General features: G+C 41.9%; 2 protein-coding genes across 7 annotated transcripts in view; both read right to left on the bottom strand.

The window, feature by feature from the left end:
- Positions 1 to 18,961, bottom strand: part of LOC127001087 (tyrosine-protein phosphatase non-receptor type 12-like) — a 32,622-nt gene extending 13,661 nt beyond the window's left edge. For all 3 annotated transcript variants that reach the window (XM_050865258.1, XM_050865259.1, XM_050865260.1), the window contains exons 1-3: positions 18,512 to 18,961; positions 17,936 to 18,092; positions 6,905 to 7,029 (exon numbers count right to left, since the gene is read on the bottom strand). In XM_050865258.1, the coding sequence (XP_050721215.1) occupies positions 6,905 to 6,907 (3 nt within the window). In that variant the 5' untranslated portion in view covers positions 6,908 to 7,029; positions 17,936 to 18,092; positions 18,512 to 18,961. The remainder of the gene's footprint in view (positions 1 to 6,904; positions 7,030 to 17,935; positions 18,093 to 18,511) is intronic.
- The window catches only part of LOC127001088 (tyrosine-protein phosphatase non-receptor type 22-like), a 95,579-nt gene that overhangs the window by 45,835 nt on the left and 29,871 nt on the right, over positions 1 to 19,873 (bottom strand). The gene's annotated exons all lie outside the window — the stretch shown is intronic.

Genomic DNA, 19,873 nt, shown 5'->3' with positions numbered 1-19,873 from the left:
CCCCCCTACTCACACACCTGTCACCAATATCCAAGTGAAGATACAGCTTAATTAACTCTTGCTTTGATAACTTGGACAGCACAGAATATAGGACAGAGCCAGGAGAGTGAAGGCAGCCTCAAGCTTGGCATTGTCCCAGAGTGTGTGTGTGTGTGTGTGTGTGTGTGTGTGTGTGTGTGTGTGTGTGTGTGTGTGTGTGTGTGTGTGTGTGTGTGTGTCCCTTTGTCCTGTTCTTTATTTCTATTTCTATTCCCTCACAAAACAGAAAAACACAGAGACAAGCGCCCATGTACCGTTTTCCCATAAGAACATGGATGCCTACCACACCAATGGACCGTGGTATTGGCTATCATCCGGCGGCGACTCAGAGACAAGAACTGTTTTGATTTAACTCGGTTCCTCTTTTCTATTTCGGGAAAAATAATACTGGCTGTTGTTTTGAGCCAAATGTCCAAACGTGTTACCTGCTGGTAGAAAAAAATGTATTTACCCTTTGCTGGTAAGGTTTGCATCTGTGTGTGGTGTGTGCGAGCACTGAGGGGCCAATGTGCCGCGGGCCACACACAGTCTCCTGAGCGGCCCAAACAGGCAAAACACAGCTGGGAGGTTTTGTATTTTTTCACCCAGGGCTTTATTTTGCTCTCCAGCAGCTTAACCCTTACATTACAGCGATCGTATATATAAGTGCGCTACCACACGCCCCACCCGTACGGGGATCATATATATAATCATCACACTCTACGCTCCCTATGTTTCAAATATACCGCCAGTTCTTGACTCAGAAAAATGGTGGAGGCATCTGGCATCCGTACACACTCTCATTCGTCTCAGCGCGCGTCCTGCTGAAGGCCACAGATCATTTTCCACTTTTGTTCAGAATACATGTCATGTGTCGTGATGCGTCAAGCAGTTCCTCTGATCCAGGCGGAAGTAGAGCGCGGGTGAATCAAAGTGACAGTGACTCTGATGACTGCTATGGTAGTGACATTGACAGAGGAGGGAGGGGCAAGTAGGGGGTAGGAGAGAGAGAGAGAGAGAGAGAGAGAGAGAGAGAGAGAGTTCCTTTCCATAATGATCTCCCCTCCTCCTCCTCCTTCCCCATCCTCCTCTCCTCCCTCCTTCCTCAAAATATCCTGCATTCATGAAAATGAGCAATATTTTGGGCTGTCATAATTTTTTTATTATTATTAGGAGAGAAGTTTAATTACACCACCATATATACTAGATGTATATACAGTTATTGCAAAGACACCATTTCCACCTCTTAAATGTCTAAATTTTCCCCGTGCACACCATCCAGAGAAATATATCGCCACCCGTACTCCAAGGGTTAAGAATGATTTAACTTGTTGTTACATAATTGTTAGTTTAAGTACCTGTAGCTATTCTGACTTCTGGCCTTAAGGTAAGTGATTTACATTCACCCTCCCCAGCAAACATCAAAAGTCCGGGCCGATACCGGCAAATAATGGAACTATGGCATAAAGGATTTCGTTTATCGGGCCAATATAAGGCCGATATAAATATTCTGCAATCGGGCCATAAGAGGCAAATGTACGTACATCGGGCCAGTACTAAGTAGCCTACATTACGTCTTTGTTGTAGTTCGAGGGTTTTGTTTATCGGGCCAATATAAGGCCGATATAAATATTCTGCAATCGGGCCATAAGAGGCAAATGTACGTACATCGGGCCAGTACTAAGTAGCCTACATTATGTCTTTTTGTTGTAGTTCTATATATATATATATATATATATATATATATATATAGATATATATATATATATATATATATATATATATATATATATATATATATATATATATATATATATATATATATACACACAGTAGAGCCCCATTTAGCGCGAGAATTAGGTGGATGAACGCGGTCGCGCTAACTGAATTCGCGCTAATTGAATAAAGTAACCAATATGAAAAAAATTATTTGGTGCACACGTGGGTCTGACTAGAGGGGGGGGTCAACCTAGCTGGAAAGGTAACAAATTCTAACCCACACAGCAATGGTCCTTGTGTCTGCCCATGCATGAAAATCGAGGTCTGCCAGGCCTGCAGTGGTGGACAAGGTCATGAGGTCATGTCACAGTTGTAGCCCCATTGCATTTATTAAGACCCTGACTTTGGTCCTGATCTGAACATCCCGGCAGAGATGGCAGGATGGTCGCAAATGACTTCAATGGACAAGACAAACAACTTACATTCAGACAAAATTTGGCTAATGTTAACAGTTTGTCTGTAAAAATGGTCAAAGTTGTCTATTTGCCATAAAAAGACGCCATTTGCACCATATTTCTGAACTATGACCATTTTTACACAAACCGTTAACATTAGCCAAATTTTGTCGGAATGTAAGTTGTCTGCCATGTCCATTGGAGTCATCTGCGGCCATCCTGCCATCTCTACCGTGGTGTTCAGATCAGGACCAAAGTCAGGGTCAACAACTTTGACATGACCTCATGACCTTGTCCACCACGGCAGGCCAGGCAGACTTCAGTTTTCATGCATGGGCAGACACAAGGACCATTGCTGTGTGGGTTAGAATTTGTTACCTTTCCAGCTAGGTTGACCCCCCCTGGCTCCTGGTCTATATAAAGGTTATGTAATTAACATACAGCACTGCAAAGCTGACTTTGTGTACTACAACTTCAGTTTTGTCACAATACATGATGTGGATGTGGACCTAAAGTAAATAAATTATAGGTAAATTTTTACTTTACATGCACTGCAATATGTGAGCATAAGTATTTTTTTTTTGGTGAGTTTTGATGTGCTTTTAACTGATGTGACATTCCTTCCTGTCATAAATCACACTTTACCGTTTACCGTTGATGAGGTTTCAGGCCCTGCTCCGCCGCTGATGCAGCGCTCTATGAGGGCCGTCAACAATTTCAACGTTAGCCTCAATAATAGTCTTCGATGCACTTATTCTCAAACACTGTAGTGAGTGAGTGAGTGTCTTAATTTCTTTTACGAATAATATCACATATAACAACTGGTTCAGTGTTCATGTCCGCTATTTTCATTATAGAATCACAATCAAATATTCAACAATTATTTCCAGCACACTGAACATTCATCACACACAATTTATCTTTGAGTACAGACACTAATTAATAGCCATGATCGGTCATGTTACGAATTCTCTCAATTTCAGTCTGGAGAACTACACAACACTGGTCATTCGCTGAGTGGTTGATTTCAGGCTTCTTGTATCTCATACAATTTATGCATTTCTTCTCAGCCTTGGTGCACTCCTGTAGTGACCACACTACAGCTGCATACTCCAGTCTAGGTCTAATCAGTGATATAACCATCTTTCTGATCATCTCTTCAACCATATAGGCAAAAGCCAGCCTTATTCTTCTCAACAAGTTATATGTTTCCCCTGTAATTTTGCTAATATGTCTCTTCGGGGTAAAATTTCCAGTCGCTGTAACACAAAATCTTTTACATCTTCTGATCTACTCAACCTCTCACCATTCAACGCATAACTTCCTTTTACTCTCCTCACACTCTTTCCAAACTCCATTACTTTACATTTCTATAGATTAAACTCTACTTCCCATCTGTAACTCCACTCCAATATCTTGTTCAGATCCTCCTGCATCACTCCACAATCTTCCTCACTCTCAGCTTTTTTTTAACAACTTGGCATCAGCTGCAAAAAAGGCTCATGTAGCTATTCACACTCTGTCATATTATTTATATAGATTGCAAACATGATTGGTGCCAGTACTGAACCTTGGGGCACTCCACTTTTGACCTTCCTCCACGACGACTCCCAATCTTTTACCACTGTTCTCATTTCTCTATCAATCAAGATATTTTCCATCCATCTCAGCAAACCACCCCTCAGACCACAGCAACCTCCCATGCAGCACTTTGTCCAAGGCTTTGTCCAAGGGGGGATGGAGGTGTAATTTATTTTCTTTTATATTCTTACTTATCTCAGGTCTGTATTAAAATGTCACTATTATTTCATGTTTACAAAGTTGCTAGTATTTATTTTTGAAAGAAAGAGATTATTTTAGCACAAAGTATATGCATTAGCTTTTTATTAAAATGTTACTATAATTTAATGTTTAGTGTCTAGTGTTTATTTTTGAACGGAAATTATTATTTCACCACAATATACATATATACATTAATTTTAGTAAAACATTCCTATTATTTCATGTTTACAAAGAGTTTCAATGTTTATTTTTAATGAAGAGTATTATTTCAGCACAAAGTATATGCATTTTTTTTAATGTTCCTATAATTTCATGATTACAGAGTTTCTAGTCTTTATTTTGTAAAGGAAAGTATTACCTATTTCACCACAAAGTATATGCATTAGTATAAGCAAGTTTTCAGAGGCTGCATAATATGTATTGTTTTTTTCTTATATTGAAAGTTAAGAGGCTGTGAAGAGGCTGTAATTGATTTTGCTATATTTTGTAAGTATTTCTAATAAAACTCAAGTTTGAATATGTCGCTTTTAATCTTTGGTGTATTTACCTAGTTGTATTGTACAGGGTTTGAGCAAAGCTTATAAGTCCTGTCTCCATATCTATATTCATCCAGTTTCTCTTTAAACATGTGTCTATGTGTGTGTGTGTGTGTGTGTGTGTGTGTGTGTGTGTATATATATATATATATATATATATATATATATATATATATATATATATATATTTCGCGTATTCGCGGTCAACTAATTGTGACCCCCCCCTGCTTATACGCGGCCCCAGTTTCGCGTATACGCGGATGCATTGACGCTAAATAGGAAGGCAGAGAGGAGGGAGGGAGGCAGAGAGGAGGGGGGAAGGGAGAGAGGAGGGAGGAAGGCAGAGGAGGAGGAGGAGGAGGCAGAGAGGAGGGGGCAAGGAGAGAGGAGGGAGGCGGGCAATGGACGTTAGGTTGCCCTGAGTGACGCCACGTTAGACTGTGACGCCATGCTGTCCTAGTGGCCAGCAGCTCACTCAGGGACGACTGCTATTGGTCGAGATTTTCTCATAGCAACATTATCCTAAAAAAAAAAAATTCACGCGCCGCCACACTGCAGTGTTGCCAGATTGGGCTACTTATCGCAAATTGGGCTGTTGTCTAACAAGGTCTTGTCTCATTTCAGTCATTAAAAAGAACGAAAAAAACATGTTTTATATGACGGTCAGAGGTGACTTCAAATGCATATTTTCCCATAGGTTATAGTCCCGCCGTCAAGGGTTTCAAGATCGAAGTCGCGGGATCGAAATACATGAACTATATATATATATATATATATATATATATATATATATATATATATATATATATATATATATATATATATATATATATATATATATATATATATTACTGCAGATATACAGGGGCAATGCGGGCAAGCAAATAAGATTCGGTATTGGCGCGATATCGGAAAACGAGGCAAAATATATGCTGGCAAACAAATAAAATTCAGTATTGGCGCGATATTGGCAAATGAAGCAAAATACATTCTGGCACGGCAGTGGTCCAATATCGGCAGCGCCGGGTACAACGGCATGATTGTGGCTGCCAGCTTCACCCCGGCGCTGGACCATCATTGGGCTGATACTTACCGCGGTGCAAACGGATAATGGACCTAGATCGGGCCTGTACCGGCTGCCAGATTTTACGTAGTCGGTCCGATATAGTAAAAATCGGAATGCCGATACTGGCCAACACTGGTCCGTACATTCAATGTTTGCTGGGTCTCCAGCGAGAGGGCGTCTGTAAATCACTTATCTTAAGACCAGAAGTCAAAATAGCTAGTAACAATTATGTAACAGCAAGTTAAATCATTCTTAAGCTGCTGGAGAGCAAAATAAAGCCCTGGGTGAAAAAATACAAAACCTCCCAGCAGTGTTTTGGCTGTTTGGGCCGCTCAGGAGACTGTGTGTGGCCCGCGGCACATTGGCCCCTCAGTGCTCACACACTATAAACACTGCCTGCCAGAACGTGGCTGGGCCGACCATCAGGCCCCACCTGGAAGAAGCCTTGGGCCGACCATCAGGCCCCACCGGGAAGATGCCTACCGGCGCAATAGGCAACAACGTAAAAAAAAAAATTAAAAAAAATAAAAAGCAAAGGGTAAATACATTTTTTTTCTACCAGCAGGTACCACGTTTGGACATTTGGCTCAAAATGACAGCCAGTATTATTTTTTCCCAAAATACAAAAGAGGTACTGAGTTAAGTCAAAACAGTTCTTGTCTCTGAGTCGCCGCCGGATGATAGCCAATACCACGGTCACTATGCGAGCTGATGTCTCACTACAATAGGGGTGCCTACTGTATCTATATTTCCATGGCACTAACTGTACCACTCCTTTGTTAAGAAACATTTCCTTCCTCATTTTTTCCTACAACCTTAAAACTCTGTGTCTCCACTTCCCCTTTTCAAAAATATGGCTTTTATGTTCTTTATCTCATTCCTCTACCTCTCATTATGTGGCCATTAACTGTGAGGCAAAGGGTATCTGATATAACTGTCCATCACTTGCATAACAAAGGTGACACCACAGGACACAGGGAAGGCTTAAGAGTGAAGACACCATGACTCTTGCATTAATAAGTTGGACAGCACAAGACAGCTGATAAGTCCAGGCACTCAACAGGAACAAAAAAGTGAAGACACCATGACTCCTGCATTAATAAGTTGGACAGCACAAGACAGCTGATAAGTCCAGGCACTCAACAGGAACAAAAAAGTGAAGACACCATGACTCTTGCATTAGTTTTTTTAATCAGACACTAAATAGATGATAGTGAAAACACCAGTTAACTCTCACATCATTAAGTTGGACAGCACAGGACATAGGGAAAGCATGAGAGAGTGAAGATACCGGATAACTCATGCAACATTAAGTGGGACAGACTCACCATGGAGGTTGGGTTAGCTGGGCATCCTTTACAGGGGTGGTGAGGGCGCAGGCATCAGGAGTAGCTCACAGCAGGAGTTTCAGTACACTCTCTGATTGGCTGCCACGACCTTCACTGTAGCCAATCTGAGGGGGTATTAGTACATCAGTCGGGAACTTGAAATGGCTGAGAGTAAACCTACAGCTTGCCAAGTCAATCATCCACTCCATCAGTAAGTTATTTACTTAATCTCACAGTTATTCATTCATCAGTCACTCAATCTTACACACACACACACACACACATATGCAGAGGCAGTGTGGTCTCCCCATAAGAAGAAACACATAAAGAAACTAGAAAGAATACAAAAGATGGCGACAAAAATGGTTCCAGAGCTGGAGGGATTGACATTCGAGGAAAGACTAAAGGAAATGGACTTACCAACACTAGAACAGAGAAGAGAGAGGGTAGACCTAATACAAATCTACAAATTATTGAGCAAAATGGAAGAAGTAGACAACGAGGAGTTACTACTAAAAGAAGAAATTACCACCAGGAACACAAGAGGACACAGTAAAAAATTGAGGAAGGAAAGATGCTTGAGAGACATAAAGAAATATAGCTTCCCGCAAAGAAATATAGAGGTTTGGAACAGACTAAGTGAGGATGTAGCATCGGCGAGGAGTGTGCAAAGCTTTAAGGAAAAGTTGGATAAATGTAGATACGGAGACGGGACCACACCAGCGTAAAGCCCAGGCCCTGTAAAACTACAACTAGGTAAATACAACAACTAGCTAAATACACACACACACACACACACACACACACACACACACACACACACACCTGATGTGATAACCTGTTGATGCAGTGGGTTAAAGGAGAAACAAGGCTGAGAGGGGATGACCAACCATCAAGACTTGACCTAATTTTCACAAAAAATGTTGAGTTAGATAAAGGAGTCAGTGACGAGTGCCCCTCAGGAAAGAGTAGCCATGAACTATGACATGAAAACTATGGAAGGATATGAATATCAAGATGAGGCATATAAGGAAAAAAGGAAAACTACACAAAGGAAGATTATGTTGGACTCAAGACTTTCCTCGCTGGGGTAGACTGGAGTGATATGAAGAGGAGGAGTATTGATATTCAAGAGAAATTTGACTTTTTATGAATATCTACAACAGAGGAATGGAGAGATATGTTCCATACTACACAGTAAAAACTAAAGGAGAGAAAACATGGTTTGGATGGAGGTGTGAAACAGCAAAACAAAACAGAAATAAGGCATTGTGGGATGTTTTAAAGATTTATGGTGTGGGAGGAAAACTGCTTAGTGCAATAAAGTCTTTCTATGAGGATGCATCTGCATGTGTCAAAATTACTGGAGAAACAAGTGAACATTTTGAGATAAAAGTGGGCTTAAGACAAGGGTGCATCATGTCACCATGGTTATTCAATATTTATATGGATGGTGTTATTAGAGAAATGAAGGGCAAAGTTGGAGAAGTTGGAGTGAGACTGTTCGATGAGGGAAGGAAGTGGGTACTGAATTCTATACTGTTTGCTGATGACACGGTGCTCATTGCAGAAAATGAAAGTGACCTACAAAATTTGGTCAGTGTTTTTGATAGTGTCTGTAATAGGAGAAAGCTGAAAGTAAATGTCAACAAAAGTAAAGTGATGGTTTGTGAGCGAAGTAGAAGTGAGGTTGTAGATTTTGTATGCCCATATAGAGTGGGAATTGAATGTGAAAAAGAATGCAAAATAATTTTGAATGGTGAAGAAATGGAGGAGGTCAATGAGTTTAAGTACCTTGGATCAGTTATGTGTAAGCATGGTGGTATGGAGGGAGAGATAAGAGAAAGGGCATTGCAAGGAAGAAGGGTGGTAGGGTCTTTGGGACGAATCATGAATGGCAGAAGTGTGAGCATGGAAGTAAAGAGGGATTTGAGAAATACAATAATAGTACCAACCCTCACATATGCAAGTGAAACGTGGGCCTGGAATGAAAGTCAGAGGTCTAGAGTGCAGGCAGTGGAAATGAGTTATTTGAGGAGTGCTTGTGGTGTGAGTAGAATGGATGGAATGAGTAATGAAAGTGTGTACGAGCTTTTTGGAATGTGTCACAGGGGTGAAGGGAAGAAGTGTGGAGTGGTGGAAGAAGTGAAGCTACAGACCTTAAAGTGGTTTGGCCACATGGAGCGAATGGAGGAGAGTATGATGACCAGAAGGGTGTATGTGAGTGAGATAGAGGGAGGGAATACTAGAGGACGACCTCCAGTGAAATGGAGGGATAGGGTGCAAGAGTACATTGGGAAGAGGGGGGAAAGATCTTTGAGAAACTCTGAGCAGGCAAGGAGGGAGTGTCTGGATAGAGAAAGTTGGAGGTTCTTCTGCCGTGGCCATCCCCTGGTGGAAACTCCCACGAGCAGGCATCGATGAAATGATGATGATGATGACCAAATAAGAACAACAGACAAATATAAAAAGAAAGAAATGAATATGTGAAAATAAGGAGAGAAGAGGAAGCTAAATTTGAAAGAAGAATAGTTTTTAGTTGTGAGGACGAACCAAAAGTGTTTTACAAATACATAAATGGGAAGTTAAAAAGAAATGAAGGAGTGGAAAGGCTAAAAGAAAAATGAATTACGAGGACGAAGAAATTGCAGAAATATTAAATAAAAATTTTCATGAAGTATTTACGAAAGAGACCGACTTTGAGTGGGGGCTTGAAAATTGTAATGAAGGGAACCTAAATTGTGTAAAGGTTGAGAAAGGGGAACTGTTGAGGCTGATGAAAACCTTAGATGGAAGGAAAGCTATGGGGCCGCATGAAATCTCCAGTCAAGTGCTGAAAGTGTACAAATGAATTATTGGAACCACTTTATGACATAATAACATGCTCTATAAATACAAGAAAAGTGCCCTTAAAGTGGAAGAGAGTGAACATTGTACCAATTTATAAGTGGAGATAAAACTGAACCATTAAATTATAGGCCAGTCTCTTTAACCCGTACAGTGTTTAGTACATACATATAAGTACCTCTTAGGGAAGTGTTTAGTACGTATATATACGCAAGGTCTTTTGAGGGCTTATACGCCCTTTATTTTGTTTGTGTATGTAACATTGTTCATTGACAGTAAAGAGGAACAATTTGACAAGTCTTGGTATTTTTAAATGGATGTTAAAGGGCCTTTCTGTACATTTGTCTGCATTCCAACAAAAATCATTATACAAGAAGGTAAGTTACTTTCTTCTAGGTAATTACTCCTTGATTCTATAATCAGTAAGGCATGTGGAATTGTAAATTATGGTTCAGAGTAATCGGAAATGAAAACTTATCGTCGGAAGCTTCATAGTGTTTTGTTGAACTTTGTGAACTACGGCTGTAGTACACACGGCCTTGAAGTGTTGTCTGATCCAATCATTTTCTTGTACTTACAATTCCTGTTTATTTTTTTAGGTTTTTGTGAGTAAAGCAGTACTTATACATTACTCACACTTTAGGGTAGTGAGAAGTGTTTATAATGGAAAGAATATAGGCTCTAAAAAAATTTAAAGATAAATTTCCCTTTCCTGGTATGACATCGTTAGCTCAAGACGCAGAAAAATAAGACAAGGAACACTCTAGGGTTCCATTCCTCGCATATAAATAATATATATATCAAATAATTTGTAATTTTTTTTTACATTTTTAGGGGCAAATAAAAAAATATGAAAAAAGTGCAGCCTGGCATGACCCCTATCCATGACAAAAGACCACACTGTACGGGTTAATGAAAAAAAGCCAAAACAAATGAAAAATGCACTTTCTCCAATTTCCCGCAAATATTTCATGGTGCTAATTGTGGTATTGGAAACTTGAAGGAAGCATAAGAATCCTGATAAAATTCTGCTGTTATAAATGCATGTAGTGCCTTGAAAGGTTGGCTCACAAAATGTTTAGTTATGGAGGTGGAACATGAACTAAGTCAAAAATTGCTAATGCACACTGTATTACATGTCCATAAACAGTCCTATGAATTATTTTTTTTCTACTGATTCGTAAAAACTATAACAAATAAGGAAGTCATTGATATGCTTTATATAATGATAAATGCAAGTTTGGGGAGGAAAATAACTGAGAAACAAAATATTTTGGCGTGATAAAAAACCACTCCAGCCGGTGAGACGTGACTTTACACATGAGTGTGGGAAAGGAAACTTATTGAAACTTATGGTGCACGAGACAGTTAATGGGATTTACATTAACCCGGTAGCAGCGGGGATCATGTTTCTTAACATGGATGATAGAAAATGATAGAAAGAACGAACAGCTTAGAAAACACACACACACACACACACACAAACACACAAAAACACACACACACACACACAAACACAGACTAACAGATAGATAGATAGAAAGAACGAACAGCTAAGAAAACACACACACACACACACACACACACACAGACAGACTAACAGATAGATAGATAGAAAGAACGAACAGCTAACACACACACACACACACACACACACACACACACACACACACACAGACTAACAGATAGATAGATAGAAAGAACGAACAGCTAAGAAAACACACACACACACACACACACACACACACACACACACAGACTAACAGATAGATAGATAGAAAGAACGAACAGCTAAGAAAACACACACACACACACACACACACACACACTTTTCTACCTCTCCTCCTTCCCTTCCATGCATTCCTTCCTCCTCTCTCTCTCTCTCCTTCCCTTCCTTTCCATACATTTCTTCCCCATTTTCCTTCCCTTCCTCTCCCTCCCTCCATCTTCCTTCCTCTAAGCGAAAAAAATGAGAAAAAAATCACCCCTCACACAAACCATTTCATTATATCAAAGCATTTGTGATCAGATTATGTATCATCTTTTTTTGGGGGGTTTATATCGTGGCACAAAATTGGCCCGTCGCTGCTACACGGTAAAACCACAAATTTGGCCCGTCGCTGCTACACGGTAAAACCACAAATTTGGCCCATCGCTGCTACACGGTAAAACCACAAATTTGGCCCGTCGCTGCTACCGGGTTAATTTAAATGGGGTAATTCATTTTGGTTCATGAGTGTTTTGGTGTGCCAGCAAAATTCCACAATGAATTAAACTCGTAAACCGAGGCTTGGCTGTATTAGGGTTTGTTTACGTACACACACACACACACACACACACACACACACACACACACACACACAAGCATATCTCCCATTTATTATCATTTATCTATTTTTAGTTTCATTGTTATTATTGGCTTTATTAAGGTTTATTAGGTCATTGATTCATTGTCTTTCTCTTTGGTGTTGTGGTGAGGTCTGTTTAGGGCAGAAGTTCTCAATCTTTTTTCAGTGATGGCACCATATATATACCCTTTTGTGGCACCCTGAATTATATATATATACCCTTTTGTGGCACCCTGAATTATATATATACCCTTTTGTGGCACCCTGAATTATATATATATACCCTTTTGTGGCACCCTGAATTATATATATACCCTTTTGTGGCACCCTGAATTATATATATACCCTTTTGTGGCACCCTGAATTATATATATATACCTTTTGTGGCACCCTGAATTATATATAGACCCTTTTGTGGCACCCTGAATTATATATATATACCCTTTTGTGGCACCCTGAATTATATATATACCCTTTTGTGGCACCCTGAATTATATATATACCCTTTTGTGGCACCCTGAATTATATATATATACCCTTTTGTGGCACCCTGAATTATATATATATACCCTTTTGTGGCACCCTGAATTATATATATAACCTTTTGTGGCACTCTGAATTATATATACCCTTTTGTGGCACCCTGAATTATATATATACCCTTTTGTGGCACCCTGAATTATATATATATACCCTTTTGTGGCACCCTGAATTATATATATACCCTTTTGTGGCACCCTGAATTATATATACCCTTTTGTGGCACCCTGAATTATATATATATACCCTTTTGTGGCACCCTGAATTATATATATACCCTTTTGTGGCACCCTGAATTATATATACCCTTTTGTGGCACCCTGAATTATATATACCCTTTTGTGGCACCCTGAATTATATATATACCCTTTTGTGGCACCCTGAATTATATATATATACCCTTTTGTGGCACCATGAATTATATATATACCCTTTTGTGGCACCCTGAATTATATATACCCTTTTGTGGCACCCTGAATTATATATATATACCCTTTTGTGGCACCATGAATTATATATATACCCTTTTGTGGCACCCTGAATTATATATACCCTTTTGTGGCACCCTAAATTATATATATACCCTTTTGTGGCACCCTGAATTATATATATACCCTTTTGTGGCACCATGAATTATATATATATACCCTTTTGTGGCACCCTGAATTATATATATACCCTTTTGTGGCACCATGAATTATATATATACCCTTTTATGGCACCCTGAATTATATATATATATACCCTTTTGTGGCACCCTGAATTATATATATATACCCTTTTGTGGCACCCTGAATTATATATACCCTTTTGTGGCACCCTGAATTATATATATACCCTTTTGTGGCACCCTGAATTATATATATACCCTTTTGTGGCACCCTGAATTGTATATATACCCTTTTGTGGCACCCTTTTTTCAACCCCACCCTTCTCACATGAATTAACTTCTCTCTCTCTCTCTCTCAATTCCTCCTCCATCCATTTCCTTCCCTTACCATTCATTTTCCTTTCTTCCTCTCCTCCATCTCTCTCTCTTTCTCCGTCCCTCCCTTCCTTCATCTTCTTCTTCCTCCTCCTCCTGTTTAAATTACTTTAATTAATGAATTAAAATTATTATCCACACTCAAACCAAAAGGAACATGCAGTACAGTACATGCCCAAACAGAACTCATCAGTCAAATTAGATTAACTTAAGAGTTATAAATGTAAACTAACATAAAAAGAAGAAAAAAAAGAATGATTCAAAATTCATGATGATCTTGTGGCACCCCAAGGCACTGTCCGTGGCACTCAGTTTGAGAACCCTGGTTTAGGGCAAGGCTTTGGTTACACACACACACACACACACACACACACACACACAGACAGACAGACTAACAGATAGATAGATAGAAAGAACAAACAGTTAAGAAAACACACACACACACATTTTATAGACATGTGAACGGCAAATTAAAGAATAGAGAAACAATCAATAAACTGAAAATTAATGGAACTACATATGAAGACCCAGCAGAGATGGCAGAAGTGATGAACAACAGCTTTCAAAAAGTTTTCACAAAGGAAGACAAATTCATACAACCACCGGGCCAGGAAAGAGGAAGGGTTATGCAGGAGATACAGTTAACGGTGCAGGAGGTCAAGGAAAGCTTGAACAAGCTGGATGTAAGAAGGCGACAGGGCTGGATGAAGTATCAGGGTGGATCCTGAAAGAATGTAGTGAGCAACTTGCAGAGAAACTGCACTCCATAATGAGCGCCTCCCTGAGTGAAGGAAGGGTACCACAAGACTGGAAGAGAGCAAACATAGTACCAATATATAAAGGAGGAAAGAGAGAGGACCCATTAAATTGCAGACCGGTATCACTCACTATAGTGTGTTCATAAGCCAGTTTTGCCAGACTCAGCAGTGACTGTAGAATCAAGATGTATTTTGAAAACTCAACAAAACAGATAAGAAAATGGTATTACAATGAGTTGAACCGTGAAGATCTTAAAAAATGTTGAAAACATGTTTTACTTGTGCTCGCTGTTTTCAACAGTTGTTCATTGACTGCAGAGATATATTATTACATTACATAGGGAAATCTCTCGTGAACACGATTGTGTGATAAGAAAGCTCCACATATTGAAAACACAGAGTTATTTATAGCAACATGTCACTTGCCACAACCATCACAGCGTGCTGCGACACGCTGCGTGATTATGTTAAAAAAAATGAGTGTTGTGCGTGCCGTGATGGTTGCGGCGAGTGACATGTTGCTATAAATAACTCTACCATCACGGCGAGTGACATGTTGCTATAAATAACTCTGTGTTTTCAATATGTGGAGCTTTATCTGCATTCTTATCACACTATCGTGTTCATGAGAGATTTTCCTACGTAAAGTAATAATATATTTCTGCAGTCAATGAACAACTGTTGAAAATAGTGAGCATAATTAAAACATGTTATAGACATTTTTTAACATCTTCACAGTTCAACTCATCGTAATACCATTTTCTTTTTTGTTTTGTCGAGTTTTTACAACACATCTTGATTCTCCAGTCACTGCTGAGTCTGACGGTGCCAACCAAAACTGGCTATCTCATATATGAGGTGAGCTATGAAACATGTCTCACTAGAGCATGCAAGATGTGGTCCGACATGAGTGTTAGCGGGAGAGCAGTGCCGCCAATCAGCTGCAACCTTTCCAACATGCTTAGGCGCCAGGAATCTAGCTTAAGTGAACAGACTATAGTGTGGTTGTGAAGATATGTGAGAGGCTACTTAAAAACAGGTGGTTGGATTTTTTAGAAAGGGAGAGAATTATCTTGGATTGCCAGTTTGGATTCAGGAGAGGGAGATCTTGTGTCACCAACTTGTTATGTTATTACTCAAGGGTGACAGATTTAATACAAGAGAGAGAAGGCTGGGGGATGGAGTGTACCTGGATTTGAAAAAGGCATTCGACAAAGTACCGCACAGAAGACTAATTTGGAAAATTAAAAATAGGGGTGGAGTGGGTGATGGACTTATTAAGTGGCTGGAGGACTTCCTAACTAACAGGGAAATGAGGACAATAATCAAGGACAGGGTTTCCAATTGGTGCCCAGTGAGGAGTGGGGTCCCACAAGGTTCGGTGCTGGCACCAATAATGTTTGCTGTTTATATAAATGATATGGTGGACGGAGTGACCAGCTATGTGAGTTTGTTTGCACATGATGCAAAGCTATTGAGACGAGTCAATGATGTGAAAGACTGTGAGGCATTGCAGAGGGACCTGGACAAAGTATGGGAGTGGAGTGGTACATGGCAGATGGAATTCAACCTTGGGAAATGTAAAAAAATAGAGTTTGGTAGAAGTGGAAGAAGATGTGAATATGATTATAAGATGGGAAGTGAGATAATATGCAGAGGAGTGGAAGAAAAAGATTTGGGAGGTACTATCTCAGAGAACATGTCACTGGACAAACACATCAACAGGATAACGGGACAAACTATGAATTTGCTGAGGAACATAAGAACGGCATTAGTGTATTTGGACGAAGAGATGATGAAGAAAATAGTTACAATGGTAAGGCCAAGGTTGGAGTATGCAGCAGTGGTCTGGTCTCCTCATGAAAAGAAGAACATAAGAAAACTGGAAAGAGTACAGAGAGCAGCAACTAAGATGGTACCGGAACTTAGGGATCGGACTTACGAGGAGAGACTCAATAGCATGGGGCTCACAACCCTGGAGAGAAGAAGAGAAAGAGGAGACCTGATAGCGGTGTACAGGGTGGCGAGCGGGGTGGAGAATCTGGACAGAGAGGACCTGTGTGTGTGGAGCGAGAGAGAAACAAGAGGACATGGAAAGAAGTTGAGGGCGACCACGTGGAGGCGAGATGTGAAAAAGTTTAGCTTCCCAAACAGAAGCATTGAGCTGTGGAATGGACTGGAGGAGGAGGTGGTTTGTGCAAGAAACATTCATGATTTTAAGGAAAAGATGGATAAGAGAGGATATGGAGACGGGACAGCGCGGGCGTAGCTCTTTTCACGTATGTCACAACTAGGTAAATACACAGACTAACAGATAGATAGATAGAAAGAACGAACAGCTAAGAAAACACACACACACACACACACACACACACACACACAGACTTACAGATAGATAGATAGAAAGAACGAACAGCTAAGAAAACACACACACACACACACACACACACACACACAGACTAACAGATAGATAGATAGAAAGAACGAACAGCTAAGAAAACACACACACACACACACACACACACACACACACACACACACACACACTTTTCTCCCTCTCCTCCTTCCCTTTCTTTCCATCCATTTCTTCCCCATTTTCCTTCCCTTCCTCTTCCTCCCCCCATCTTCTTCCTTTTCCTTCCCTTCCCATTCCCCAAAACCAACACAACACACCTCTCTTGCATCCCCCCCACCCACCCACCCACACACACACACACACACACATGTACATCCCTTCCCTTCCCCCAACACATCACACAGCTACTCACGGAAGAGGAGGAGGAGGAGGAGGAGGAGGAAGATGAAGAAGATGAAGGAAGGGAGGGAGGGAGATTGACAGAGAGAGAGAGAGAGAGATGGAGGAGAGGAAGAAAGGAAAATGAATGGTAAGGGAAGGAAATGGATGGAGTGAGGTATCAATCTTTTGACCCCCCTCCTCTCTCTCTCTCTCTCTCTCTCTCTCTCTCTCTCTCTCTCTCTCTCTCTCACACACACACACACACACACACACACACACACACACACACAAGACCCACCTCCAGGAGTCCGGCCTTTCAGCCTTTTACTCTGTGAAATCTGTGCGTCTTGCTGGTGAATCAGTGGGATACTTTCCATGAGCTTACGTGTGTGTCCTTCCCTTCCCTCTCCTCCGCTTTCCTCCACAAATCTATTTCTTTATCACAACTAACATAAGGAAATACAATTCAGCAGACACACGTCATCTACGCATAACGCAAATTTCTCTGTATATTTATGCATACATCTCAAAATTATCCATTAATTTATGTTTCTTTACGTGCACCATTTAATTTTGCATATTTTTATATATAATACATGATGATTATGTTGAGTATATGGCTTAAAACTTGTTATATTCAGTAGCGACGTTTGAAATTTGGCGCGCACGGCCAGTCCAGATACAAGGCGGGGCGCTGTCTTGGCCTGGCTGTAGTGAAGGGGTTAAGGATCCCTTCCCTACCAACAACCCTCCCTTCCTATACCTCCAGCTTCTGCCAACATCTCTGCCCCCTCCACCACCATCATCACCACTCACCAGTATTGCCTCCGTCTGTGGTGTAGTTGATCTTGAGGGTTCTCACGATGAAGTCTGGGCACACCTAGTGAGACTTGATGAAGGAAACGGTGATGTTACCGCCGAACTGACGCTCCTCCTCGCCCTGCACGTTGACCCAGTAACACTCACACTTGTGCTGCCGGGGGGTCAAGGGAGGTCAGCAGAGGTCAGTATAGGCATTCATTATTTTTTACAGTAAAGGAAGAAGTTCAAGGGAATTAAGAATATTGCAAGTGGAGTAGGATGTGGAGAGAAGAATATCACAAGTGGATGAGTGAGGCAGTGAGGCAAGGAGGAGGAAGATGTGGAGAGAAGAATATCACAAGTGGATGAGTGAGGCAGTGAAGCAAGGAGGAGCAAGATGTGGAGAGAAGAATATCACAAGTGGAGGAGGAGGATGTGAAGTGAAGAATACAAGTGGGGGAAGAGTGGAATGGTGAATCAGGAATGGGGAGAAGAATGTGGAGTAAAGAATCTCATTAAGTGGAGGAAAAAAAATAAGGTGGAGTTAAGAATATTACCAGTGGAGGAGGAAGAGTGGAACAATGGCCTTACTTTTCCGCCTTCCGTCTCGTTCCATGCCATAATGATGCATCTCCTCGGCCCTGAGGCTGCTCCTGCGCTTCATCCTGTCACTGGTGGTGTGCAGGCTGAGGGCCGTCACGCTGCTGGCACTGTGGCCGGCGGCCTCTGCTCCTGGCTGCTGCACTCAAACAGCTCCTTGGCGATGCTGGGCCACCACTACACCTCGCCTCTGCCCTCCTAGGCCCGGCAGAGGGGGCTGAGGGCCATGCTGGGGCTGCAGGGCCTTGCTGCAGTGCCTGGCATGGTGCTGGCACTGCCCCCCTTGGGTCTGGCACTGTTCAGCACACCTCGGTGCCTGGAGGCAGTTTTCTACACCTTCCCCTTGGTGCAGCCTGCCGGAGAGGGCCAGGGAAACTGCAGCATGGCCCTTGCCATGGCCGGGGCCGTGTGGGAGTGCTGACGGGCCCTGGGAGGTGGTGGTGTTGTCCAGGGGGCAGGAGGCAGCGGCAGCAGAGGACAGCAGGTTGAGGACACCCTTGTGTCATGCCCCGGGAGCTTCTTTTTCTCTTTCCTCTATTTCCCAACACGTCCTCTGCGTGTATCAAAACACACGAGAACTTAATCAAGATCAGGGTATTCGCCGGCTGCCTGGGATTGAACCCGCAACCAGCGTGACAGGAGAGCCACTCCTTACCGAGTCAGCCAAAGAGGTACCCCACTGGCTAAGTGGGTTATGGGAGGCTCGTTCATCAGGCATAGTCACCGCACTACACTTGTACTTGTGGGCGGCATTCTCCGCCTCCTTCTCCTGCTTGGAGCTGGAGGCCAGGACGGGCCGGGGGCCGGGCTGGGGCTTGGTCCTCATTGGGGCACCACCAGGGACTTTGGGGCCTTGTGGGGAGAGGAACTTGTGGGGAGAAGTTAAGCACTTGTGGGGAGCTGTTAGGCACTTGTGGGGAGCTGTTAAGCACTTGTGGGGAGGTGGTGGGTAGCTGAGGCACTTGTGCTGCCCTCATGTAGCCAATCTGTGCCTGGCTGGGGGAGGGCACAGGCGGGGGAGAGGAGGGAGGGTTGTGGCAGGGGTGTGTGGTGGCTGGGGGAGGCCTGGCAGGGGGTGTGGCTGCCCGAGGAAGGGGAGGATTGCTGGGGTTTTGTGTACTTCATGTGCCGGGGAGGAACGGTGGAGCCCAGCCAGTCAAGCGTTGCCGTCGGGGAGGAGAACTCGGGGAAGTCTTGCCGGGGGGAGAAAAACATCGACATAAGAACATCGTCATCAACATAGGAACATAAAAACATCATTGCCTATACAAACACATCCTTATGCTGTCAAACTTACTGGCTAGCATGACAAACCCTCCCTTCCGATACGATAAGTTCCAGCAATATTACAGG

Source organism: Eriocheir sinensis, chromosome 20 (assembly GCF_024679095.1).
Source record: "Eriocheir sinensis breed Jianghai 21 chromosome 20, ASM2467909v1, whole genome shotgun sequence".
Classification (NCBI taxonomy): Eukaryota; Metazoa; Arthropoda; class Malacostraca; order Decapoda; family Varunidae; genus Eriocheir; species Eriocheir sinensis.
Note: the sequence above shows the minus strand (reverse complement) of the source record. Positions and strands in the feature narration are given on the sequence as shown.